The sequence below is a fragment of the Xiphias gladius genome, chromosome 20, assembly GCF_016859285.1.
Source record: "Xiphias gladius isolate SHS-SW01 ecotype Sanya breed wild chromosome 20, ASM1685928v1, whole genome shotgun sequence".
Classification (NCBI taxonomy): domain Eukaryota; kingdom Metazoa; phylum Chordata; class Actinopteri; order Istiophoriformes; family Xiphiidae; genus Xiphias; species Xiphias gladius.
The window spans coordinates 6428339-6445771 of NC_053419.1; the positions used below are offsets into that span (position 1 = coordinate 6428339).

A 17433-nucleotide genomic window follows, 5' to 3' on the forward strand; every position below is an offset into this window, starting at 1 on the left:
ATGGAGAAGCTTACGTTTTAAGGCTGTAGGGCAGTGGTTTGTTTTTTTTTTTCCCCATCCAAGTCCCTCCTGATTTTCAAAAATTAAAAATTGCGTGCACCTGGCATTCCAGGTGTAGATCCAGCTGTGAATCTGTACCTGTTCTGACCGACGAATATAATGAAAACCGACCGCTCTCTGGTACTCGATGAACCACCGAAGGTTAATAGGAATCAGCTGACTTGGTGTCTGGTTGTTGAGAACTAATCCTGGGCACACATTTCCCTCGTGGTTCGACTGGTGTGTACCTATGTACGTGTGTGCAGGCACGCCGCCTCCGGCATGGGCGAATTGAGCAGGCACCAATCTAAACCTAGATGCCGTATTCTTCGAATTTCCACTCTCAGTCAATAACTGATGCCATTAGTGCATGCACGCCGCCGCCTATGCGGGTCGTTTTGTTTTTTGTGTGTTTGTGCTGTGTTTTTATTTTTCCTTTTTGAGCTCGTTATGTAATTCGAGTCCCGCTCTCCCTTTTGTTGTCAACCGGACGGTTTGACGTCATCACCCAGCTCCGGGAAGGGCTGAGCGGCTCGCGGCTGCTGCCTCCAGACCAGCTAACGGACGAAAACAAACGGCAGCGGCGCTTTAGCTTAGCTGCCCGCTCACCGAAGAAACGGGGCAGAAGGCGACACGGGTCATTTGTACTGTCGCACGTCTTGATGTGTGCAGATAAGGTAGGGCGCGTTCTGAACTGAGCCTTTTATGCAACTCGCCCTGCTCACCAGGCACGACGATGTCCGACGCTGCTAGCACTACTTCTACAGACAACAACGGAGACTCCGGGCTAAACGGTAAGCTAAACGTTTCCAAATTACTTGACTGGACCAGCCTGTCAGTTTGTTTTCTCTCTTAGATGTGTGTCGGGGTATGCCGCTGTATGTGTAGAATAGGTTTATCGTAGGTTTTTAATAATTAAATGTAGTTTGATTTGCCTGTTAATAGAGGGGGGGAGTAGTGAGAACGTTATGTTCCGTGTGTTTATTGACAGTGGACGCACCAATGGCGTTTCGAAAGGCTTGACTGACAGACAAGTAAGCCAATAAGCCACTCAAGCGGGGGCTAGAGGTGGGTTTCAGTGTCGTCAACAAGGCGAGATGGACGAAGTCAGAACTGGCAAAAATGGGGACAGATAAATTTTGACTATTTACACGTAGTTGCAGTGTTTTACAGTCACTAAAATTCTTGTAAACAGAGGCCAGCGTAGATATCTAAAGTTTATGCCTCCGTTTAGACTTTTTTTCCATATTATTTTCAAATTTCAGTGCATATAAGAGTTCCATTTATTGACGTTAAAAGAATGCCTTTCAGAATAATTGCGGTCCATTTTTAAATAGATTGCTAATTCAGTTAGCATTCGGCAAATAGCATTTTTACACAGTGCTTTCACAACATAATTTCATGTGTGTGTGGAGGTGTACCACCTGGACACAAAATTATATAAATGGGATAGGCGACACTTAAGACCTCGGCTTTCATTGGCCATAGAGACGGAAACGAAGGCATGTTTATTACACTGCTGGACTGACTCAGGAGCCTATTCAGAGGGCTGCTGTGGTCAAACTTGCGCCACACCAAGGGGGGGGGGGCGTGACTTGACACTCTATTTATGGCCACAGTGACAAGGGGACACGCGTTTTGGACGTGCGGAGGGTGGGGAAATCATTACAGCACACGGCAATGAAGGAACATGGAGGCTGGGTCGATTGAAAGACTCAAACTGGTCAGGAATCAAACTTTCCAGCCACTTTATTTATTTATTTTATTTAAAGGGATCAGATATTCAGTGATGAATAGTTATGTTTTAAAAATGAAGCAAACAAGATGCCAGCCCTTGGCTGGTGGTTGGTACCCTGATTTATGAACATCATTTGTGCAATTAACAGAGTGTTAGGCTGCTTCTTCCCCACGTTGTGTGAGATGGAAAGCAACAAGTGTCGCTTTTATGAGAGAAAGTTGCCACTACGCCCATGTCTGGTAGACCTGTCGTGTATCTTAGAACAGTCTAACCTTTTTGTATAAAAACTATATCTTGAAAAACTTGGTTGGTGAAGGCCTGTAAAGGATCGACCATTTCAATTTGTCAGGGGCCCATAATCCATTGCTACCACATTAAGCCAACACCATTTTTGATGAACTTACTTTTGCATTTGGCTGATAAACTTATTGGTTTGAATTACATCTGACTGAGCCAGAATAACTTATAAACTATAAAATTTCACAGCAGATTTTGTTGGTGGCATTGGTGCATCAGAACACACATACACTGTTACAGTACATGCTGAGACACAGCTTTATGGACAATAAGACTTTGAACTTATCAGATGGAGAGGCCAGCAGTGTGCTCTGTTATCTGAGACTGTTATTTTTGGCATTTCCTAGAGGTCTGATGCCATTGTCATAAAGATTTTTATCTAATACCTGGGCTCTTTGGGGGAGAGGCAGTCTCGGCCCTCCTCCCTCCTGTCTGAGCCTCAGCATCAGTGGATCAAAGAGGTCACATCATGTCTGCCTCCTCCAAAACCCACCCAGCAGCTGATAACGGCTCTGTGGCCAGAATGTTCGGAAGCGTCAGCTCCATGGCAATGTGGTTTTAGTTCACGGAGTAGAGACAATGGGTTGTCAACAGGAGCTTGGCTCGCAGTCCGCTATGTAATCCGCAGGATGAGTGTGAGTGCTGAGTCGAGGCCTGTTTAGGGGGGAGGGGTGCACCGCTGGGATAGTGGGTATAGCTGGCCTGATGCCTGTGAAATGCAGTTCCCGAAAGCTTATGTGAACATGGTGTTTACTTACTGTTATGGGGTCACGTGACCTGCATGGGAGGCCTTCCTCTTTTTTTTTTAAATTTAAATTTAATTTATTTATTTATTTATTTATTTAGGTCAAGACAGAAAGAGAGAGTGTTTTTAAAGATGCATGATGACTGATTATTAAAGACATTTTTCCCCCATTCTCCAAATTCTTGCCCTGGCTAACCAGCCCCTCCTCTATATTTGTAACCCCGCTCTGACATGCTGTGCCTCTTCAGCTGCTAGTCCATGCCAGAGCTCACGTACAAACAGGGGGAGCGTCATATATCACAGTCAAGGTCCGCAGGAAAACACAGCGCATACACAGGCAGGCATTTACTGCCCTTTCATCACACAGCAGTAAATAGAGCTTTACTCTTGAACTTCTTTGACTGAGTGTCTCAGGCTGTCCATCTTGTTGTTCCCTCCAAGCCTAGAATCAGGACATCATTTTGAAATCACCATTCTCTTTCTCATTCCCCTATCACCAAGAAGGCAATAGGGTTTTTTCACAGCATCTTAACATGTCATAGCAGCAAAAGCAGGGGTGTAATTAATATTAAGATAGGAGGGTAGGTAGGGCTGGGTATCGTCCAAAAATTTTTGATACCAATACCTTGAGTTCGATACTGGTTGAGGAAAAATACTTTTTTCGATACCAATTTTATAAAATTCAATTTCACAAAAAGAAAATTGCATTACACATTACAAGTCTTTAGTTTTATTTTCATTCATTTTTTAAAAGTCACAGCATTTTCATAACATAAAGAATATAAACCTGTTTACCACAGTGTGGTTTAACTTAAGTTATGTTTCAGCTCTTACGTATTATGTTTCAGAACCTCAGCATTTTTCCACTCAACGCAGTTTTACGACATTGACACTTACTGGTACTGTCCTCCTCACATCAGGGTGGACAGGAGCAGGAGCTGTTTAGCCAGCCGACCCAATGGATAAGCAGATTTTAACAAGCTAACCTATATGTTATCTTTTTGTCAAATACAGTGAATATCTCCTCATGGTGTGTGTGTGTGTGTGTGTGTGTGTGTGTGTGTGTGTGTGTGTGTGTGTGTGTGTGTGTGTGTGTGTTTATGTGTGTGTGTGTGTGTAAAAAAAAAAAAAAAATCCTTGTGTTTCTACACAGTCTGGCTCTGTATATGAGAAACAAACAAAGTGGCTCGGACCGAGCCACACAACATTATTCCAGTCAATTAGCAACAAGGGGTGTTCATGCTTGTGCACAGGACAAGGGAAAGAAGGAGAAAAGGGAAGATTTGGGGGGGGGGTGGCAGTGGGAGTGAGAGATGGTAACTCTGGCACATGCTAATGAATAGTGCCCGTTTAAGGATTACCAGGGGAAGGAGCAGTCTATCCTTCCATCGCCGCCGGACCATGTCGAGTTTTGAATGGAATTGAGACTGTATACGAGAGACCGGCGTCAACGTTAAAGTGAGTGCACTGAAGGAACATCTACGGGCTGGATAGTGATGGTGGTGTATACTCCACAACATATCACATTGTCAAGAAGGAGAGATAACTGAGGAACAGCCAAAGAGGAGAAGGTCAGAAGGACAAAAATTGAAAGACATGCTATGATCAGGCAAGTGCAAAGAGCCGCCTTAATATTGGTGAGTCGACGGTGGAGAGACCTCTAACTGTTGAAAGTCATTAGGACGGATGCAGACGCAAGCATGTTAGTTACATTACTTGTTGTCTTGTTTGCTTGATATTGTGATATTTCTCCATGCGAAGGATTTTAAAGCCAAGAAGACCTAAAAACACAAGTTTGTCAGCACAGTGGGATTATTTGGATTGATGCACAATTCGAAATGCTATGCCACGTAACTTTACCGTCCTTGTTAACTTTGTTACAAACCTTCAGTCCTCTCTTCTGTCACTGTATGTGTCCATGAACGTTCAAGTGTTTCATCAAAATCCTCGTGTTGTCGGCCTTGGCAGCAATGTCCTTTTTTGCGTATATTGCATCGTGCACTATTAGCATCGAGCCTGATAAAATCGAGCCACACTTGTTCTCCTAGACATTTTTACACCTATGTAACGCACACGGTATTTGAGCCTGTCAAAATACAACAACACACACGTGGGCCGTCTCTGGATGTAACGTAATGTTTTTCCTGCATGCCTCTACAACTTTATAGTATAATATTACGTTTGACAGCCAATTCCCAGCATTATTAGATCGTGGTGCATATTGGCTCACTAAAGCTGATGAGATCTACTCCTTTGGTATTGAAATATTGTACCGAATGACAAAGCATTTTTCGAAACTCAATAGTATCCAAGCAGTTCGGTAGTGCCATAAAAGAATCTAGGTTTGGTACCCAGCCCTAATGTTGTCTTCAGTTTCAAGCTCACTGTCATGGCCTACTGGGCCCCTCCTTTTTTTTTTTTTTAAATGAAACAAAGCCATCATTAATTTTATTATTAGTTCCACCTGGTTTCCTGTGTGACAAGTCAAAATGTGTGCAGTAAAAAAAAAAAAAAGGTATATTGGAGGCTGAGTGCTAGCACAAAGTGAAATTATTTGTCAAAGCTTCTGTTATGATCAAAGGTGCGAACATAGTAAAAAATGAACATCACAGTTTGGACCAGAACTATAGGTGAGCAATGTGTTGTCTGTTGTAGAGGCACAGGCAGGCTATTATTCTGGGAATGTTACCAAAATGGTGGTAATATGCACCAAAATAAAAAAGGACACTCCTTGTTCTCACACTAATAATTTTAGTGGCAAACGTAAGCATAAAGCCTGCTCCTTGGGGTATATCAGATTGTGCTCTGAACAGGATATTGGCTTATTGGTTTATTGCCATGACTTTACACCGCTCTGTCTTATCAGGCAATCCTGACATGGACATGTTTAAACTGAGAAACTCTAGTCTTTATGTTGTACTTACACAGTCCAGCTATTTTACCTAAAGTCATTTGAAACATCCCTTTTTGTAGAGATGTTGGCTGCCATGCCAAATATTTAAGGGTTTTACTTTTATATGATACAGTATAAAAACTTATTTTTGGAGTATAAATCAAGTGGACAAAACGATCATAAAAATCCAGGTGGAAATAAGATTTAATTAATATCACTTGGAATGGAAAATCTTTTGTAGTTAAACCATTAATTTTTTCTTTTTATTTTAAATATATATTCTTAAATATAAATATTATTTAATTTATTCAGTCATTCATTCATTCACTAAGTTAGTGGAATTCTGGTGCATAGCAAGCTTATGTGTTTGTCTCCCCACAGGGTCCTGGGTGGAGTTGGAGATGAACAGAGGTGCAGCTGGCTCAGCCCAGTCATCTTCCACAGGCGGCCCGGCCCCAGGCCTACTGCCCCTCCCTCAGGTGGAGGAAGAGGAGGCCATGGTGGGGGGCCTTGAGCACGTCCCGTCCTCGTCCTCGATCCACAATGGAGACATGGAGAAGATCCTGTTGGATGCCCAGCACGAGTCGAGCCGCAGCAACTCCTCCTGCGACAGGTAATGTTGAGAATCCTCAGAAGGTATTTTGATTCAGTCTTCTTTCAGAAGACACACCACTGTTGATTTTAGAGACAAAGCCAAAATAAAATCACATAATTATAGCCCTGGTTGTGATATGAAGCTCTAGGATGTTTAGAAACTCTTACTGTCTCCATTTGTTAACAATGCCATTGTAAAGTCTCAAAATGACACCCTGCCCCTCCATCTCCATAGATGGTCCAACAGTAGAAAATAAGTAATGGAACTGAACTTTAAAAAACTTGCATATAATCAAATGTATTTATTATTATTGATCCCATGAGATCTGTCTTAGTAGCAATATAATAATTGGTAACTGTTAAGTCTGTGTAGTCTGTGTCTGAATTACATTTAGTCATAAAGTCAGCTTTTGCTAAACTTTTTTAGCTCCTAATCACATGAACTACTGTTTCTGTTGTGTTGTAGGTAGAGCTTATTTTTAGTTTTTAATTAAAAAAAATCCAGTTAAAAATTTAATATAAAAAATACTATTTCCAATGTAAATCAAACATTTTTTGAAACCCTGTCTGTAATCATTAGCTCCTTTTGCCTTGTCTTCCAGTTGTTCTCTTAACTGTCTCACTAGTTGAACTACAAACAGTGTGTTCTTGGAGCAGGAACCACAACCTCAGTCTGTTTTCTTTTTTTTTCTTTTTTGTGAGAATCAGTAGAAACAGAAAATGATGATTCTGCAGAGAAAACAGGGTTGTTGAGCAGCTTGCCTGACATATAACTCTTGAGCCAAATGCTCTCAGCCTGGATGCCCAGGCAGCTGTTCATCTAATAAGCCAATAAAAGCTCACTGGGGAAACTATAACGTAAAAACCTTTTTTATGGGAGGTGTTTATTGGACTTAGCTTTTCAAAATCCTCAGCTTTTCAAAATCCTCAACTTTGGTTAGTATTCCAGTGAAAAAATGAAATTAGCCATAAACCAAGAGTGGCTTCTCTGTCATTATTACACTCTCAACATGTTGAGTCTGCTTTGACTTTGACTTGAAAGCCGCTCAGGAGTTGACTTGGTTTCCAAAAACAAAATGATGTCTTTTGTCGCAGCATGCCTCCCATCTTATTCAGCACATTAGAAAAATCCTGACCCTTCAGATAGCAGCCACATCATGTGCTTGTGTGTAATCTTTGAGGCTGCGATAAAGCAGATTTTATCAGGGAGCAGGGCAGTCAGCTGTCAGTGAGTCACCTGAGGATGTTTTCGAGCATTTGAGCCAAGAACACTGAATCAACAAGCTGCTCTCAAATAAGCGGTAACACAAACACCAGCATGGCCTTGTCAGTTTTAGACCAACCCAAGTGTCATATTGCACATTTAATTAGGAAAAGGTTCTCTTTACTTATTCCTCTAAGACACACACCTAAGTACACTTTTCATCAGAGAGGTCAAGAGCAGCAGGACTCCACTTACTTTTTTTGTGTGGGGGGAAAAAAAACAACCAGTGGCAGGAAAAACTCCCCTCTAAAACATCTCTAGTTGGAGAATTTATATCTATTTTTTGATTAATTCCTTAGGACAGTTAGTTGATCCTCAAGGTAGTTGTTGTTCATTGATTAATTGATTAGGGGAATATTCCTGACTCTTACTGACTATAAAGTGTTCCAAGTAAATAATGTAGTCAGACGTTTTAAATAAAGATAATAAAGATTTTTTTGTTTCATTTTATTTTAAGTGTTTTGGGTAATCTTTACAACATCTAGGGACCGTACTGGAAAATAGGTCTTCTTCCTCTCCTTTCCTTTGTTGTCTGTTGAATTCAGTTTATTTTATTGATTCATAAATAAATCAAGTGAAAAATCAAATCAAATAATGCGGATATGAAAATATCAGACAATGAGGAGGGGAAAAGGTGTTCCCTCTGCCGAGGCAGTCATTTTCTACATCATGACACCTCGGTGTGCTTTCAAACTCCTAGACTTTTTTTTAAGGTTTTGTAGTACTCCATTATACCTTAATGGCTTAACTGGCAACAGAACCTGTACCAACGTTACTGTTTCCCTGGCTACATGTTGTCGAATATCATTTGTGCACTGGTTTGAAGTGGGTGGTAAACTTGTGATCTGAACTATGTTCTGTCACGTGATTGTATCGTACATCTGTCATTCAATCAGCAACACATTTTCCATTGTATAAAACCTATGAAGTCACACATGAGAATTCTCTTAAGGAAAGTTTTGACGTCATGATTAAGAGGCATCTGACTTATTGATTTTGACTTCACCTACAGCCCTCCGCGGCCCCACAGTCCCCAAGATGATGGACAGATCATCTTCGATGTAGACGTGACCAGCAGAAGAGACAGCCAGGTAAGAATCTGTTTGCCTCTCAGGTTCTCTGACAGTCTGTCTCCATGGCAACCTCGACTGCTGGCCGTGATGTTGCGTGTGTACACATGAATGACAACTGCTGTCTGCCTTTAGTTTCTATGGTGATGGCTGTTTCGCCCAATGTGGATTATCGTTTCTTTTGCATGCAGGTTTTTTTTTTTTTTTGTTTTTTTTTTTGGATCTGTGTCAAGGCACTCTGTAAAAAATCTCTAGTCAAAAACTGATGTGGGAATGAGTCTCTGTGTCCTTGCACAAGCATGCAAATACATAGTGTACAAAACGTGTCTCATTCATCCTCAAAGAATAGTCATCATGGACATAAAGCCTGAAGGTCAAGGTTGCTAATTTATGTGGATATGTGCGTGTGTGTATCTTCAGTCAGAAGAGGACATCTTGGACAAAGAGAGGGACATGGACATCCTAATGAAGGACGCAGATTGGGTTGCTGACTGGTCTAGTCGACCGGAAAACATTCCCCCCAAGTAAGTTTCAACTCAGTAAACACCAGCGTAATGTTTCCATGGCAACCGACCACATATAGATGCTTGTTAGTCCTGTGAAATAGGTTAATCATTATGGAAAAAAGTTGGTCTGATGGCAAAAAATTGTCTTTGAAACTGATGCTGATGTGACTTTTTAACAGTTGAAGTATAAATCATTTACAAAAGTATGGCTTTTTTTATATCGCAAAAATCTGGAGGAAGTTATTCATATTTTATCTTGTATAGACTATTTTGTTCTTGACAAAATCAAAAAATTCTGTTATGTCTAAAAAATGACGCCTCAGTATTGCTCTTGAGGCTTATAGATAAGTGTTACTTGATGAAATTATGTCTCAGATTTGGGACGATCCACCCAGCCTCTGCCATTATATAGAACCTGTAGCTTCCTCAAACCAGTCTACTAACGGCTATCAGCATTAACTTGGGTCGCATCTGTGTGTTCAGGTGTCACTTTTCAACAATTGCCAACATAATCAGAAGCCTTCTGCGCTGCCAAAGGCTCAAACATATATGGCCTGAAGCCTGGAATAAGAGCAGATTCCTCTTCTTCATTCTCGTCAATCAGCAGCCACCATAACCAACAGCGGAAGCATTTAAAGATGTAGATACTCTTACGGCTGCTAAATTATGACCTCAATTAAAAGAATGACTATAAGGAAATGAAAGGAACCCCTCCCCGAACATCTCTCTAGAAACCCAAATTCAATACTTTTTTTTTTTTTTTTTTTTTCCCCCCATAGAATGTGAGACTTAATAGCTAATTTCAGCTCTTGTAATTGGTGTCTTGGTGGCAGCTTTAAAAATTAATACAGGGTTACAATTAATGATTATTTCGATTAATTAATCAGTTGATTTCTCCATCACAATTTCCCAAGGTGTCTTCAAATTGCTTGATTTTTTTTTTTAGACAAACTGTCGTTAAAAACAAGGGAGGTATTCAATGTACAATTACAGAAAACCAGGAAAGGAAGCAAATTTAACCAGAGAATATGTGTCATTTGCGTCATAATTGACTCAACGGTGAGATGTCTGGGAGTATGTTTACTTTAATTGACAGATGTCCCATTTTCTGTTAACTGTGCTGTGTCTAAAGTGACTCTGATTTGTGCAGGGAGTTTCATTTCCGTCACCCCCGACGCTCAGTAACGCTCAGCATGAGGAAGACCGGGGCCATGAAGAAAGGAGGCATCTTCTCCGCTGAGTTCCTCAAAGTCTTCATCCCCTCGCTGCTATTATCACACATCCTCGCTCTGGGGCTGGGGTAAGAAACCAACACCACAGATCACCTGCACAGTCATGATGTCACTGAGTGAGAAAAGGTAATTTCTGTTTTCATACCAACATATTATAGATATTCTTTGTTATTCCCAGAAATATATTTTTGTCAGAGTGGAAACCAGTATTTACACAGAACACGCAAACTGTGCACTGATGCCAAAGCTTGAGAACTTCTTGTAGCATATCTAAGGTCCAGCAACCAAGCATTTAATGTTGTTAAAGGTTTGTGTATTGCCTTCCCACTGTTACAAATTTCTTTGTATTTTAATATTTCAAAACAAATGTTATTTTATCAAACAGCATTTTCATTTCATTTTGGTTAATATTTCTCAGTTGGTCATAACTCCCCGCAGGGGGAGCTGGAGAGCCACAGACACAAGTCAGCTGTGTGCCTGTCTGACAAAGTGGTGGAGCAGCTGCAGACTGAAAGGCTGCTCTCTAATAGTGAGCTCGACACTCCCAAGGAGCACTCTCTGTTTGTGACAACACATTTTATTATAATCCTGGCTCCTCAGTCAGATAATGTCAAAGCAATGGAAACATGAGACAGCATTCTTTTCTTGCACGCGTTGCAATTTGCAAAGATTGTCATTAACAAACCTGTCACAATTATAATCCCTGTTGGCTTTTCTGGGGTTTATAAAATTAAATAATAATAGTGCTGGGTCTTGGTGATTTTTAGCTTCAATTTGGAGATATACTGATTTTTACTATTTTGGCTGATATCAGCTGTCAAAAGCTATATCAATAATTATCAAATACCAGTTTTACGTACAACACTAATAACACTGGATTTATCTACTTGCAAAATTAGAATATTGGGGATTTATTGTCCTATTGGTAAGTCCACTTAAACTACTGTTAAATTACAAAAGCAAAATGAAAGATATTGATATTTCAAAGGTAAAAAACACTCCAGATTTCTGAGAAATATGGATCTGGATTTGTACAAAGAACATATAGGAAAAAAAATTGCTATTGTATAAAATCGGTATTATTGGTGATTTAACTACAAAAACCATATCCTATGTATGCATGTCAAGCTGCAATATGATGTCGTATAAAACAACTGGCTAAATTCTGTAGCAAAAGCAACACATTTTATAATGCTTTGTTTTTATGAGACAGGCTTGGAATGCACTATGTAAAATGTTTTTGTGAACAGCTTGTTGGTTGAATGTTAACTGGCAAACGAGCAAGCTTAATGTGAAGTTGACTCTCTAGAAGAGATTAAAGAATAAAGGCAGGAAAGGCTTGTCAGCTTGTTTTCTGTGTTGCACGTCACTGCTTAACAATGGTTTCCAACAACATTTCATGCCCCTATGACACATAAATTGACTGCATTTTTACCAGCAGTACAGGGGAAACTAGTGACAAAAAGAGCCAGGTTGAAACTCTCTTTTCACAAATGTTTTTCATTAGTTGGTGAATTCACATGAAATATGCAAGTGAACCTCTACCCAAACGTCACACAGAAGACACAAGGCCGTATTGACAGTGAAGACGAGCAAAAGACAGGCTTCTTAATTTTTAGGATTTTACTGATGTTCGCTTGATAAGCGTGTAGAGTTTTCCTTTTCATCCTCGTCAAAAGTCTGGCCATCTTGTACTTAACATGTCGTTTTGCTTTCTGGATAAATCTTGCTAACTTGCGGATTGTTAGCCTTGCTAACATGAGAGCACTCTTGTTTTTTCTCCATTGTTTCCAAATGAATGGGCTTCAAAGACCTTTTTTTATAGACCTTTTTCACGGCAGACATTTTGCCCATGTCACAGCAGGAAAAGCAGAGGTGTAACGAGCAACATTAATGAAGGCTGTATTCCATGTAGGTGAGCAGTCAAGTTAAGGATTTGGTATTGTAGATGGTGGCTCACTGGAGAGGCTTCCTGGGACACTTAATGGAACATAGCCGTCATCATTTATTTATTTCCAACTGTGCTTTTCCTGCAATGACAGGCCAAAATGTCTGCTGTGAAAAATGCGGACATTATGTTTCCATCCACCTATTTTTATGCACATTTTAATTTTGCTCAAAAAAAGTTGGTGTTCCAATAAAAGCAAAAAGTGCAATGTAAACAGAATTAATCGTATTGTACATGAGGACTGTGACTTAAACATCCACTGAAGACTCTGCCCCATTGGAGATATGTAAAAGAGCAGCAGATGAAAACATCATGGTTTTTCATCAGGGTTTTACAACATGGTTCCTCACTATGTGTGGAACCATGGCAAGACTGTAACATTGCTTGAATTAATACTTGGGGAAGTAAATGCTGTATTTTCATCATGTTTTCCAGTATTTCATTTGTCTGAGGTTTGGCTGGTGGTTTCTTTTTGATGACATCATCTTGTTCTTCTGCAAAGGATTAATGGCACCTGACTGGAGAATTATCTGCATAACATCTTGATGAACCCAACTCCTATCTGAATAAAACTAGTGGATGGAAGTGCCCTTTAATCCAAATATTCTTTCTCCGATTGCCAACACCTGTGTATGACAAGTCAAAATCACTGCAGTGAAAAGTGACCTCTAGCGGGGCCTGTTCCAACCACTATCAACCACTGGCTTGCCTTCAGTTATTTTCAAGGAATCCATTGAAGACAGAATAATGAATGTAGCTTCATCAGCTGAATGATGATTTCTGACCTCAGACCAGCAGTTAAGCTCCTGTTGAGACGTCCTTCGCTGTTGACGAGGCAATACCTTTCATGCCCTGTTGATAAACCACCACAGTTGGATGTTTTTTACAATAGTAATCGAGTTTTACTAGTCAAATTCCCATGTTGCAATGTTTGACAGTGATTTTGTAACTGCTCTGTGTCTGTGTACCTCCTTTTCAGAGTCTATATCGGCAAGAGGTTGACCACCCCACCAGCCAGCTCTTTCTGAAGCCGAGACTGAAGAAAAGTGCCTGAGAAGTGGCCATGAGTTGTTGGAGAAAGTTTAGCTGTCGTGAGAAGAACGAACGCCCGTCCCTCTCCCTCTGCCTGCCCCTGCTCCCGCTCCTCGTCCCTGAGATATGACATGTTCTCGGGAGGAATGCATATGCCTTTTCCTCTTCCCCCCCTACCTTCCCCACCCTTTTTTCTTGATTGGCTGTTCTGACTATCTGTGGATTACCCCCCTCCCATATCCTTCACTCATTTGTATAAGCTTTTCAAAGAATGAATAAGGTCATATTTCCCTTTCCTCAGCGATTGTGTTGCAATGTTTGTAATGGGTGGGTTTTCAGGGAGGGTCGCAGCATTAAACCAAACTCTTCTACCACACACACTGCCCCGTTGCCCTTTGATCATCTGACAACAAGGGAGGACTGTCCAGTTTTAGAACTGACCACGGATTGTGCCACCTACACGCGTAGCCCAACACTCGACCCTGAAAGGGTTCGACCAAATTCAGAGTTGGCTACGCGAACTGAAAATGTGATCATGCCTTTTTGAAAGTAGCCATTTTGTTCATTTTCTTTTAGGTAGTATTGCCTTTTTTCTTTTTAAAAAAAAATTATTTCACAACAGTGGTGGTTTATTGAGAAGTGGTAATGAAAGGCGTTACCATAGTGGCCATCCCAAACCACACGCGCTCATGAATTGCACTGGGGGAGTCTCTGACTGTCTGCCAGAAAAGAGAGATTTATGTGACACTTTTTCACCTTTTCTGTGATGGAAAGTAGAAATTAGAATCATTATAATTCTGTAGCTGAATGAATATTTTGCAAAGTGACAATAACTGGAAACCAGGGTGCAGATGTGTGTTGCGCAGGCAGGCAGTGTGTCCCTCTACGTGTGTACACTAACAGTATTTTGTGGTTGGGTCTTGGGTACAGCGCTGTATGGTCCAGAAAGGTTCCATTGTCTGTCCAAACTGCCTGTGTCCATGTTGTCCTTCCAATGAGCCTCATGGTCTGTCTGCAACATATCGTAGACCTGGTTCGATCCCGCTTACTTTCACTCCAGACTGGGCTGGATATTACATGGGACTGTGCTGATTGTTTCCTTTTAGTGTGGATTTTAAGTAATCAGGAAGGATTTGGTACCAAAAAGGTTGAAAACATGAGAGATAAATAGGTACGGACATTTGTTTTGATAATGTTTGGCTGATTTTATTTACAAAGGTAAAAGGTGTTTTCATAAAAAACTAGAAGTTAAATATTGCACTTTTACTGACTATTATACAAGAAATTTAATTTTCAAGACATTAGGATAATTATTATTAGAGCTATTCATTATTGAGGTAAAACTGTCCAGTAGTAGCCAGCCCTGTGTCCTAACACTCCATCACGTTTGCCAAAATTTCAAAAAAAAACAGGGAGAAATAATTATTCAAGCTGCTGATGAATGGAACTGACTCCAGGGTCGCTCTGAGTTTGGACAGGCTGAAGGTACCTGGTGGTCATCGTACATTTGTTTGTTTTCCTCGAAAAACTCTAAGCACAGGCACTTGGCTAGCATGTTCAGTAAGGTTGTGTCCTTACACAGCATGATTACAAAGCTTGATATCAGACATCAGCTTCACTGCAGTATCTCTGAGGTTGGACTGTGGTCGATTTTGTACAGAGGGCCCTTTCGTAGCCAGACCTGGTCCAAATAATATTTGATGTAGAAGTTCAGATCTTTTCAAACAGCAGATCTCTAGAAGTTCTTGCATGACATATGATTTTTTTTGCAGCAGACTTATTACTTGCACAACTAACAAATTTCTGGAGATCTGTTGTGCCGTGAGACAGCAGGATTTGTCCCACCAGCACCCTGTGAAGGAAGTATTTTCATACAATCAGGAGTAATTAAACTCTTTAGAGCAACTGTAGTTGTTCATTTTTTCCTCTAAACAGCTCATTGCAGAATAGAGTACAAGTTGTGACATACAGAACAATACAATGAGTGTCAGAGTTACATGGAACCTGCAACATCGTATTTTTGACACTGAAAGTCAAGGACACTGTCGACGACAAAAATGGACGTTGCCTTGGTCCCTTTTCAAGAAATTTCACTGTCAAGTGTCATTGAGCAAGAAAAGAATAGACAAAGAGCTTTAATAAAGCAAACAAAAGAAGTAACCTCTGTCTGCGTAGAGAGAATTTTTAGTTTGTTGTGAGTACTTCATCAGTCCGTCGTTTGTTGACCGTACTTACAAGCTAAAGATGGGAAAGTATCTGTAAAAACTGAGTTTACTGTACTTTTCCTCTCGTCGACAGCTGCCTGATTCATTAACAGAAATACTTTGTGACCTCGCAGGTTGACTCAGGGCGCTGTCTTCTTTTTTAACGTCTTATAACAGAATAATTAACTACCAGCAGTGACCACATTAGGGAGTTGACTTTGCTCTCATTGTCTCCATTTCAGCCACAGAGATACTGCACTGTTATTTTGTGCGACGTCCATGTTTCTGCCCATGTTTGTATGTGCAGCATTAGAAATTGTGGATTGTTCCTTGCTGTCTGTTTTTGTTTTTAATTTTTTTCTGATGTTGGTGGAAGATTGTGAACGCACAGAGCGGGAGTGAAGACATGGATCGTGTTTAAAAAGTGTGAAAATAAAACCGTGTTGTTGATGGCAGGGCCTGATGTGCATAGGAAATGGAAGGTGTGAAAAGAGATTCCCCCTAGACTGCGATGGTCTAACATTAGTTATTGTAATGATGCATTTGCTTTAATTTTCTTTTTCCCACTACATTTGGAAAAATTGATAAAGATTTTGTCATTAAACATTACCTGAATGAAGCTATTCTGTGTGCACGTTTTTAAATTTTGACACCTGAATAAATCACTGTAAACCTCCCACAGGAAACATTGGATCCTTTTTAAAGTTTTATTATTTTTACTGAATAGCTTTAAATGATTAGTAAGAAAAATGAGGAATTTAACTATGCTGCTCAGTCATCGGGTATGAAAAACTTTTCAGGAAATTAAAGGCTCTCACTTTGCTAAATGTGGCTTTAAATTAGTAAATTTAATGACCTTTTGAATTTCCTTTTGTTGACGCTTAAATGTGTGATCCTCAAGGCCTTCAACTCTTTCATTTTTTTAAATTAACTGTTTTCTCTTTAAAATAATAGTTATAAATGATGCAGGTTATCAGCATTCAAAGGGATCAAGCCCTCAGAAGTCTTTAAAGTGAACAGAAAAATCTACACTTTTACACTTATAAATTCATAACATCTGGCAAACTCCATCTCCTGAGGAAGAATTTAAGCTAAAAATGGTAAAAATGATGTGGTGTAAAACACCAAGGCATGTTTTTCATTTTGTATTATCATGTCATTTTCAAGTGCCTTCATCATTCCAGTTTTAATTCTTAAAGAAAAGTCTTGCTTCCACACCCTCTCGCCCTCAGCAACAGAAGCTTTGTGCATGCCCGGTCAGTTAGCACACACAGGTGAGGCACCGGGCTTTGCTGGAAATCACAAGACGTTTCCTAACTCGCTGGAAATTCCTAGGAGCTCTTCTTCACAGTTACAGTGGGAAGACACTCAGATCAGTTTGAAAAAAGCAGCTGAGGTGAAAGTAGGAGATTTATCCCAGGAATAGCACTTACTTGGTTTGAGATTATTTGTTGTCATTTGCCCTGCTCTTACAAACCTGTCTGCCTACAGCCCATCCTGTCTATACAAAATAACGTTTCCAGAAGCACTGACTTGTTCTTTGCAGAACCCTGATCCATCCAACCTGTGACCCTGTGTGACCTGGATGTTTTAGCTGCTTGAAACCAGAGCAGGAAGGACACCCCATGTCAGCACTGATTTTAGCCATTTGAAACTGCACAGTTAGGCCCCAGCTTTTGTTTTTCCCCCGGTACACACACACTCACTCACTCATATATATATATACATATATCTATATGGATGACTGTAGTTAATCTGCTGTACAGAGCTGTTCTGGGGAAGCACTGCACTCCAGTGGCAGACACGCTGCAGTGCTGACTTCTGTTATTTTCTTTTAAATGTTCATTCGTCCTTTTGTGTTTTTTGCTTTC

General features: G+C 40.4%; 1 protein-coding gene across 3 annotated transcripts; it reads left to right on the forward strand.

Annotated features, from left to right (window-relative positions):
• Positions 1-83: 83 nt before the first annotated feature.
• Positions 84-16200, forward strand: bnip3lb (BCL2 interacting protein 3 like b). Of its 3 annotated transcripts, none has more exons than XM_040157237.1 (6): positions 84-833; positions 6094-6325; positions 8583-8661; positions 9061-9164; positions 10297-10446; positions 10817-13111. In XM_040157237.1, exons 1-6 carry the CDS (start codon positions 776-778, stop codon positions 10944-10946), a joined length of 753 nt encoding a protein of 250 aa, XP_040013171.1. In that variant the 5' UTR covers positions 84-775; the 3' UTR covers positions 10947-13111. The 3 variants fall into 3 exon arrangements, 2 of the variants coding, with proteins under 2 accessions (XP_040013171.1, XP_040013172.1); XR_005709670.1 differs by lacking the exon at positions 10817-13111 and adding an exon at positions 13306-16200 and having other exon boundaries at positions 88-833; positions 10297-10504; XM_040157238.1 differs by lacking the exon at positions 10817-13111 and adding an exon at positions 13306-16199 and having other exon boundaries at positions 91-833.
• The last annotated feature ends 1233 nt before the right edge of the window (positions 16201-17433 follow it).

Coding starts and splice junctions, on each gene's coding strand:
- bnip3lb (XM_040157237.1), top strand. CDS start 776: ATGTCCGACGCTGCTAGCACTACTTCTACAGACAACAACGGAGACTCC. Junction 834..6,093: donor CGGAGACTCCGGGCTAAACG/GTAAGCTAAACG, acceptor GTCTCCCCACAG/GGTCCTGGGTGGAGTTGGAG. Junction 10,447..10,816: donor ATCCTCGCTCTGGGGCTGGG/GTAAGAAACCAA, acceptor AACTCCCCGCAG/GGGGAGCTGGAGAGCCACAG.